This window comes from Mastomys coucha, unplaced genomic scaffold (assembly GCF_008632895.1).
Source record: "Mastomys coucha isolate ucsf_1 unplaced genomic scaffold, UCSF_Mcou_1 pScaffold22, whole genome shotgun sequence".
Classification (NCBI taxonomy): domain Eukaryota; kingdom Metazoa; phylum Chordata; class Mammalia; order Rodentia; family Muridae; genus Mastomys; species Mastomys coucha.
In genome coordinates this window covers 184,092,929-184,103,851 of record NW_022196905.1, presented here as the reverse complement: position 1 = coordinate 184,103,851, position 10,923 = coordinate 184,092,929, and the positions used below count along the sequence as shown (strand labels likewise).

General features: G+C 36.1%; 1 protein-coding gene across 1 annotated transcript in view; it reads left to right on the top strand.

The window, feature by feature from the left end:
• Positions 1-10,923, top strand: part of LOC116069208 (disintegrin and metalloproteinase domain-containing protein 26A-like) — a 120,318-nt gene that overhangs the window by 21,638 nt on the left and 87,757 nt on the right. The window contains exon 2 of the mRNA XM_031339624.1: positions 955-1,007. Within this exon, the coding sequence (XP_031195484.1) occupies positions 955-1,007 (53 nt within the window). The remainder of the gene's footprint in view (positions 1-954; positions 1,008-10,923) is intronic.

The following is a 10,923-nucleotide window of genomic DNA, read 5'->3' as shown; positions in this document are numbered from 1 at the left end:
TATTGCTGTAGACGAGCATCTACATAAGACTGTTAAATCGATTGCTGTTTTATATCAAACAACTTTTATAATATTTATATTATTTTTATAATATTTTATAAATTTTAAGGAATATGACAAAAAAGGTATTATAGGTATTGAATGGGGCATGTATGGGAGGAGCTGTGGTACAAAAGGGGAACAAGAATGTGATTCAATTCTATTTAATTAAAATATGTTTTTAAATGTTAAAGAAAAAAGTATTTATATACCCAAAAGAAACATAGACAATTAACTTGGGAGGTGGCTTGTAAGAGAACAACAAAGAATGAGACTGAATGCTTTGCTTGACGTTTGTAACTCTTGTATCAAGTTTGAAGAAGAGGATTTTATAAGTTACACTTTCTGTGAGATGAATGCTTTTCCAAATTATCACAGCTAATGAACCAAATTCTTACCCTCAACTAATGTCTGTGCCACCCTCCAAGCAGAACCATTGTTCATTAAAACAGTTGGTGAATGACTTTATGGATAGACCATCTTAATACACACACCATTTCTTAAATGAATGTAACCTGTTCTCTGTGGGCTGAGAATAAAGTCACTCACTCAAGTCAAGTAGCTTTGACCATAGCAGGAAGTCTATATCCAAAAATCATGCATTCAATTCATTTCTTGGTGCAGCAGAAGTATCAACTCTCAGCTTAGCTTCAATGGAGGTAAAATCCTTTGTTGATATGTGGGTCATTGAAGTACAGCCTTATTACAATGAAATCCAATGTCTAAAAATTGTTCTGGGCTTGTACCACAGTAAGATATCTACTATATACAAAACATATCTACTAAAATACTAAAATATCTAGTAGATATACAAAATATATCTACTAAATACAAAACAAATAGACAAACGAAAAGACTTTATGTATTTATGTTCATTTAAGAAAATACTAGTAGTAGTGTCCTTTCTTCCAACAGGATGCTAACTGTGTTATGTGTGCTGTCACAGAATGGTGTGGCCCAGATTTAAGGTGGGTCTTCTTGCCTCTATGTCTATCAGTTTGGGTTTTTAGATGATTCCATATGCAGTCAAGCTGAAAAGTAGGATTAGCTATCCCAACTTGCCACAGTTCTCAATCCATTGGAAAATTCTCTCTCCTACTACATCCATAAAGAAATTCACAAAACTTTCCAGTTTCACCATTGATTCTTCTCTGGAAGACCCAATGATGTTGGTTACCTTGTTATTGCACTGCTTAATTAGTATTTCTTGTAACCTCAGTATTTTGATTTAACTTTAAATGTTAACTTCACAAAAACTTCTCCAAGATGTTCTAGAATCTTATGTTTGAAGAGTGTAAACTAATTCATTGAGAAAGGACATTAATAAAGCTTTCTTTTTCTTGAGGGAATTAATACATTCAACTGTAAGTTTGCTTTCAGCTTCAGAGACATGATTGTTTTGATTAGTTTATAGAAACATAAGTAATATAAACATACATATATGTTTATATATGGATGTATATATGTATAAAGAGAGCTTAAGAATTTGAGAAAAATACGTTCCAGTTAACTTTTACATATACTATTTCTGTAGTGTGGAGAAAAAGCTTAGTTCTTCCTGGGTTAATGGCTCTACTACTTGATTATAAAACAAGAAGAAAAGGAATTAATAGAAAAGAAGACACGAGTTGTATAATAAAATTTAATATTTCCTGCATAATAGAGCTAAAATTAATATAGTATCACTAATCAAACAAAATGGAACCTGTAAAATAATTTGATTGTAAAACTACATTTACCAAGACACGTGCATAAGGGAGATGAAGGGACAAGAACAAAGTATAATGGCACACATGTAAGAAAATGCCATAATGAAACATGTACCTACCATAAGCAAAGAAATTATTCTAGCTTTAACAATATGATAAGTAAGAATGAATACAAATATACAAGAAAATATAGGTGTATTAAAAAACATTCATTCTTTGTGATGGTTTGAATATGCTTGCTCCAAAGAGTGGCACTATAGGGAGGTACGGCCTTGTTAGAGGAAGTATGTCACTTTGGGGGTGGGCTTGGAGACCTTCCTCCTAGCTACCTGGAAACAGTCTTCCCCTGACTGCCTCCAGGCAAGGAACTCTCAGCTCCTTCTTCAACACCGTGTCTGCCTTAATGTGGCCATGATAATAATGGACTAAACTTCTGAAACTATAAGCTAGCCCCAATCAAATGTTGTCCTTTATAGGAAATGCCTTGCTAATGGTGTCTGTATACAACAGTAAAATCCTAACTTAGACCTCTTATTTATTTTTAATTTTTAGACAAATGCATTGATATTAATAGCACTACAATTTTCCAATTGTACACCCAGATTTCTTGTATCTTGAATGTCACGACAAACACAAGTCACTCCCTAGATGAGATAGGAAACTGTACCTTGCCTAATAAGTCTGAAACTCATCGTGTTTTTGGAAAACATATAAATCAATTTGGTTTTAACTGTAATTACAGATTTTTTTCATTTTACCAAAGTGCCTACATTATTATACTTTAAAATTTTCCTAGACTAGTTTAAGAATATACTTATTATTCTTAATTTGAGGGTTTATTTTGAGAATGTTATATGCAAGTATTGTATTTATATTATTTCAATCCTGCTCCCCCTCTAACCCCTTCTTTGTCCATCCCAATCCCTCTCAAATTCATGGGCTTTTCATATAAATGTGTATATATATGTTCATATATAAAGTATTCATAATATAGCATTGATAGTCAATACTATAGAATGTGTGTGTGTGTGTGTGTGTGTGTGTGTGTGTGTGTGTCTCCTTCTGGGTACATTTAGAGTTATTCATGTGTTTATGTGTTTGGGAATAAGCATTGTGTATTAAACAATCTATCAGGAGGGCTGTATCCATTGAGAAAACTGATTCTCAATTTCTCACCAGCCAACATTGCCTGTGTGTCTGTAGTTCTTCACCTGTGGTGGGAGGAGTTTTGTAAGATTTCTCAGTCTGCACTGGCATGCCAACTGCTGTTCGGCATCATACTGTAGGCTGATTAGGTAATCATATTTTCAGATTTTATAGGAGCAGTTTCTCTATCAAAGATAGAAGACACTGATAGCAGCAGTTTCTCTATCAAAGATAGAAGACACTGATAGCAGACATTTTGTTCTCTGGCTCTTAAAATCTTTTTGTACCCTCTTTCTCTATGTTCAACCTCATCTTATTAGCATACAAAAATATCCAAATTCTACCATACCTAACACACATTTGTTTCTTTTCACTTTAAGTTCAAACAAATTTTTCATTTTCTTCTTCACATAGGCATTGTTATTTTTTTGTTTCTGATACAGGTTGGCATCTTTGCCTTGTTATGTGATACATTGGTAGAACCAGTTATGATGCCCAATGGTCAAATTCGTGTAATTCTCATTTCTACTCCTTAAACATTTATTCTTTCTTTTGTAAGCAGAACTTCCAAGTTCTAATTGGTCATAAAATGCATAAGAGATTATCATAGGTTTACTCCATAATAATGTTCAAATCTATAACAGTGTTTGCTATTTCACTTTCTTTCTGGATACTTAATTTATTGCTTAAAGTGGAACATTCATGTATCCTGATATTGTATTGTTATGTCTTGCTTATTTATCTGTTAATTTTAGTTTTATACATTTATTTCCCTGGGTATTGAATACATAAACATTTATAATTCTTTTATAATGCTGTGAAAATTGACCTTTTATCATATATGACTTTGAATATCAATACTACTTTATTTAACACCTGTATTATGAAAGTAGATGTTCTTTTAAATATGCTAAAACTTGGACATTCAACATATCAGGTAGAGACTACCAAAATTTGGAGAAAAATTCTGAAAAAAAGTCAGTCCTTAGGAGTCCCAAGGAAACTTGGCCCATAGGACAACAAATATTGAGGTTTTGTCCTCTACATCTGTCAGATAATATATGCATGTTGTTTTAGGTACTCAGTTTGTGTTACTTCCTGATAAAATTGATAGAAAACTAAAAGCTAATGGACTTAAGAAATGATTCAGTGATTAATAGCACTTGCTGTACAGGTATGAGTACCTGCGCTCAAATCAGGACCACATAAAAAATGTTGGTATATTCTACTAACAGGCCTGTAATTCCTTGAGAGATAGAGACAGAAGTATTGCTGGAGATTGCTTGCCACTTGTTTATTTCCAGGTTCGTGGAGACTCTGCTGCAAAGGAATAAGGTGAATGCTGACAACAAGGACACTTTATCTAGTCCTCTGGCCTCTATATGCACCCAGATACACTTGTGCATATAACACAAAAAAAGGATACACATATACATACATACATGCACACTCATGTATGCACACACACATACATGCATGCACACTTGTGAATGCACATACACATATATACATATATGTGTCTATGTGTATATTGATCATATATATGATATGGTATATGCTATGTATAGGATACATAGCATATACACATATACATATATGATCAAATCAAGAGAGCTAGAATATCTTTCAAGTCAAATATTTTTATCATTTTTGTGATTAAAATTTATTAGTCAGTATTCTCTAGAGTCACAGAACATATGGAATATCTTTATATAATAAGGGAATTTATTGTAATGACTTACAGTCTGTAGTCCAACTAACTCAAAAATGGATACTTGTGAATTGGAAGTCCAAAAGTCTAGCAGTTGCTCAGTCCCATGAGGCTACTTGTTTCAGCTGGTTTTCTGTATAAACTGCAATCTAATAGAGGTTCCCATAGAGGAGCTAACAAGTAAGTACAAGCTGGCAAAGAAGAGTGAGTCTTCCTTCTTCCAATGTCCTTATGCATCCCTTCAGCAGAAAGTGTGGCCCGGATCAAAGATTACCTATACTCCTGGTTTTAGAACTTGCTTTGTCATAGGCTGGCCTTGAACTCAGAGATCTGTTTGCCCCAGTCTCCTGGGATTAAAGGTATGTACTACCTTGTCTGGGCCTAAGCTTTTCATGACCACTAGGCCTCAAGATCTTCATGTCAAGATCCAGATCAGAAGACTGTGTCTTCCCACCTCAAGATCTGGCTCGCAGGTGTGCCCTCCGTTACTGGATTGTAGCTCATTCCAGATGTAGTCAAGTTGACAACCAGGAATAGCATCACAACAAACATTCAAATTTTCTATTTTTGCTTTAAAATGTGAATGGATCATTGTTATCTGCCATCACCGTACCATAGAGTATGATATTTTATGCCTTCTTCCTGATCGTACCATTTTCTCTGATGAGTAGGGCTTCCCCATTATGTCCTCTTTCTCATCCCACCAGGCAAGCACTATTTACCAACTTCTATGGGGTTAACTTTTTCCTTACATATTTATCCTTTTGTGTTCTATCACTTCACTGACATCCTCCAGACATACCCATGGTGCTGCAAATGATAATAGATCCTTTAAATATTAAAATTAGAATAGCTAAGGAATTCTATAACATTTCTTATAGGATCTATACTATTTTACACACCTATTATTGATATGTGAGGGTTCCCCATTCTCCCATTCTTTAACATTTTTAAAATTCATTCTTTAATAATTTCCCAAGTAATATGTAAAATATTTTTATTTTATTTGCCCCCCCATTGCCTTGTTATATACCACTACAGCTTCTACTGAAAGTCCTATCTTGTCAGCAAGTCCCCTCTCACATCACAACCTTTTATGACACACTGAGTTTACTCAGTTACTTTCATGAGAAAATTTCATTGGCTGAAACCACTGAAGAAAATGACTCACACACAACCACTGACTGATTGTAACTCTTACAGAGGATATGGGGTCTTCTGAAGCTTTCTCCATCCATGATGAAGTGTTAATGTTCCCAGTGTCATGCATGTGTCCACACCTGCCGTATGCCCATGAGTACAATGACCATGTCATGTTCTTAAGAATGTGCTTCCCAGCATCATCCCCATCCTCTACCATGGCATCTTTTCCTGCTCCTCTAAAGCAGTGTTCCCTGAGGCTTGAAGTGATTAGATGTACCATTTGGGTATAAGGAGTTAACACTTAACTTTCTGCACTGTAAACACTAATTAGTCTTTGCATTAACAACCATCTACTGCATGCTTATGGGGGACGAAGCGGGGCAGGAGTTTGATGGCTTTTCTGACCACAACTCACATCAGCTCTAATCTATGGTTTGAAGCAAAAACATTTAGAATGCAGTTATAAAACATCCATTTAGCAAAAGAGCAGACGGAGCTGTTGACCTCTTAGGGCCGATGACCACCCCAGCCATGGGCTGTTGACCAGGTTTATAGTATGAAGGAAGAATGCCCTCCTGTGGAGCTGGTCTCCAATTCAATCAAAAAGCAATAAATTTCCCCATAACAGTTAAGCTACTATTGCTCCAGTGAGTGTATTATACCTGGCAGACCAGTACTGCAGAGTGTAGGGCCCAGAGCTGGGTAAGAACATTGATGTCATTTTATTTCCATCAGCCTGCATAGCACTTTCTGGTGCTGTGAAAACTTTCCAACAGGGAGGAAACTTCTAGAGCAGGTCTGGTGTTGTTTCCTTATGCTCTGTAAGTGAAGCCTTTATGAGCAAAGATGTATAGATAGATTTCTAATACCTGGCTCTGGAATTTTCATTTAATAACTTATGACTTCTGTCAGAAACATTATTCTCCCTTGCATGGTACTTCTATTCAAACATCTTCATTATATATTATATATTTTAATTAATTTACAGTATTAACTTCTATATGGTGTTTTCATATGTCCTTAATTTTAGTTAAACTTCTGCTCCTTATGTTTCCACCTTCCATGGTCAGGTCTTATTTCCAAATCCAATAACCGCTCCTATATATTCCATATTACATGGCATACCTCCTACATACAATATACTTCCCTACATACATCCCTTATGGCCTCTTTTTGTTTACCTATTCATTGCTATTTTCTAACATTCTGATTTTTACAAGTTATACACACTAGTCTAAAAATTTTAAGATATACTCCACATGGCTCAGAAAATGCATGCATTTGTCATTCTGGCCAGAACTACCTCTACCAATTCAATATTTTCCAGTTTTATCCATTTTTTTTTAATTTCATTTGTCTTTACAGCTGAAGAAAATTCTATTGTTAACATGTATCACATTCTTATTACTCATCCATCTAATTATGTACATCCAGGCCAATTCAATTTTCTAGTAATAACGATACATCAGTAATACCTGCAAGTATGTGAGTATCTCTGTAGTAGAACAAGGAATCCTTTGGTACATATCTAGAAGTTATATAGCTAGGTCATATAGTAGGTTTTGTTTTTGTTTTTTTTTTTTTTTTTTTGGTTTGTTGTTGTTGCTGTTGGTTTGTTGGTTGGCTGGTTTATTTGTTGTTTTAGGTTTCTGAGAAACATCCACATTGATTCCCACAGTGGCTGCTCCAGTTCACATTCCTAATAATAGTGAACAAGTATGATACTTTTCTGAATATTCTCAGAAAAATTTGTTATGATTTTTCTTTTTAAATCTATTTTTGTTAGTTCCTTCAGAACTTGGTACAGTGAGGATATTTTCCATATTCACGTCTTTTCCCATCTCCTCCTATACCCACCCCCTCCTTCCTTCCCACTAGATGGTTTTCTTTTGCTTTGTTTCACCTACCAAGTTCAATTTGTGCTGCCAATATAGTCATTGATGTATGACCTCCCAATGGAGGAGGGTCAATCTACAGTGGCAAGATCTTAAATAAAACTGACTCTTCCTTTCCCAGTAGCTATCAATTGCTGATAGCTCCTCATCTAGAGATGAGAATTCAGGCCCCATCCTGCTGGCAACTGGTCTGGTTTGAGTTGCCATGGGGCTTGTGCATGCTGTCAGAACCACTGTGAATTCACATGTTTAGCTTCCCTATATTGTCAACAGGACATTATTCTCTGTACTCATTCATTGCCTCTGACTCTTGCAGTCATTCCTCCTCCCTTTTCTCAAAACAATCTTGAGATCATTGAGAGGATGGGGTGCAGTACAGACATTACATTCAAACAGAGTATTCTGAAACCTCTTCTTTTCTGCACTCTGCCTGGCTGTTACCTTCTGAGGATCATCCTCTAACGGAAGTAGAAGCTTCTGTGAATGCACTTGATGCCTTGATCTATGAGTGTAACAATGAGGCATTAGGAACGAATTAAATAATATGTTTATTAGGTTGAATATTAGCAGTAGGTTCTCCACTAAGGCCTATGTCATGTAGCCACAGGTTCTTGGCCCAACAATGGTACCAGGTATTGGTTTTACCCTGTGAAGTCTTAAGACCAATCAGAAAACATTTGGTATTGGGTAGTAGTTTCCTTTGATATTTACCATTCCAACCTTCAGGGAAGCTTATTAAGGTAGAAAGTAAACAAATAGCTTTCAGGAAGTCCCTGAAACTGACCTTATTCACTAGGTACCTCCTTCCCCAATAGCAAACAGGAAAAACTGTCAAGAGTCACCCTCAGAGAAGGCAGGCTGCACAGAAGACATTCAGACAAACTTAACAGCCTGGAAGAGGCAGAGACCAGCAAGCAGCCTAAGAGAAATAGACTATCCAAACTGCCTAGAAGAAACACTTACCTGCTGAGATAACTGAGCTACCTGGAAAGGAAATCTTTCAACATGTTGAGCTGCCTACAGGGTCTGCATTATGCTCTAGGTTTCTGGGTTTTATGAGTTGTCAGCCATGCTGGGGTGGCTTTTGGTGACACAGCTGTCTTTGAATTATTTCTGTTCCTATAATTAAATCCTCAAACATATTCCTGTAAGTAACCACAATAGAAGTAATTGATTCATCACATTAGACTTTGGTGGTATCTGTGTTAGATTTAGTCTTTAATGATGTGCATAGATGTTAGATAGAAACAGTTGCCAGATTTCTTCAAGCCTTAAACAGAAGACAAGGAAATAAGAAGAGACGAGGAAAGAAAGAGAGAGAGATGGAGGGAGAGAGGGAGAGAAAGATCATTAGTGATTGGTTATGTATTACTATAGCGTGTAAGATTATCAGGGTGAGCTGGGAAGCACAGGAGAGCCAATTCTACACAGTAATCTCACCACTACAATTGAGTACTAAGGGTTGAGAAACAAGCAAGCTCATGGTAGTTCTAATATGAAAGCAGTAGATTGAAAATAAGGAAAAGCTGACATTTATTAAATGCAGTAAGTCTTTTACTTGTAGAATGGTCAGCCTTTAATTTTACTCATACTTTCAGTTGGCTGAATGAGGCCCATTAACATAAAGGAAAATAGTCTGCTTTGTTCAGCCTACCAGTTAAAGTGTTCATCCTTTCCAAGAAATACAATATAGGTACTCTCGGTGTTTGTCAAAGCATCTAATAACCTGTGAACCAACCAACCTGACACAACTCTGCACCTCGTCAATCTGGCACCCGTGGCACCTCCTTAAACTATATTTGATCTCCAAGCAAAGAAAAAAATCACAATCCCACTTTGTATGATAGAGGTGTCCTACATGCCTGCAAAAATCACACACACTCCTTCCCAGAGAAGGATGTCTAGTACTTGGGGATGTGATTTTTTTCCACATAATAGATCACAATTTAATTACTCTGATGCAAAGAGTAGTTAGGTACTATGGCATGTGTCAATATATCTTAAGTTTACACCATAGGTACTTATGATATGTAAAGTCCATTGCAACCATGGATATTATTTATGCAGCTGGTGACGTTCAGGAAGCTGATGTTCACAGCTACTGTCTTCTGCTAACCACTCCATATTCCCTCTTGCCTTCAGTAAACACCTCAACTGACTATGGTTGTCTCTTAACTGGGGTGGTAGAGGAAAGTATTTGACAGATCAGTAGCTATGTTGACACAATGTGTATGGAAGATGTAGTAATTCCCACAAACAATAAAACTACACTTTATATAGCAGCTGCAAATAAGACATCACATAGGTAAATAGAAGAATATGCCTGTCTCCAAGATCCACCTGACTTCTACACAAGCCAAAATAAACTTATTAAATTAGTATATATTGAGAATCATCACCCTATTTCTTTCAAGTCTGTGATCACGTCGCTCATCTCTGTATTCCTCCCACATATAAAGTATTGCTCAGGATTTACTGTTTTGTGATAGAGGTGTTGAAAGTGCATATATGTTCATTTTAAGAGCTGCTACTGATGAAATCTAGTACAATTTGAAGACCAAAATCTGTTGTAACAGCATTGTATCATACATGTAAGATTTAAGAGTCCATGCTCATGCACCAAACCAGCAAATAAACAAAGGTATTTCTTCTCTACAATAAAATATCAATATATTAATGCAAAAATAATAGATTTAAGTACCCAGAGATTGATTCAGTGCTTAGGAGCACAGGTTTCTCTTTCAGACATCCTAGGTTTGATTATCAGGACCACTCACAGTGGCTCACAACCAACTGGGTAGGACTGCTTAATTGCTTCCCTTCATTGGCAGCTTGCATAATATTTTTTCAAACCATGGAACCTAAGACTACAGGGAAGGTGCTTTCTGGTTAGATTCAGCTGAAATGACCTGAGTCCTATGTTCTAAGTGTGTGGTGTCTTCAGTAACAGGGGCTCACCCTTAGTCTCTGAGAGGCAAGCAACATCTAAGTCGATAATCTCTATTGTTTTAGAAGTTACTTGAATTGTCCTGACCAACTACTTGTACCTGGTCCCATGGTTATTGTTAGTCTATGGTTCCTGTAGGAAGAATTATGAACTCAAGTGGCTTAACTTCCTTTGAGACATACATCCATTTATACATATATGTATGTATATGTGTATATGTGTGTGTGTTATATGATTTCAGGCAAATATAAAATGATATGATACCTTGAGATGTTATTAGACAACCTTGGTGCTACTTGTCCTTTTCCTGTGTTCTCTCTCTCTCTCTCTCTC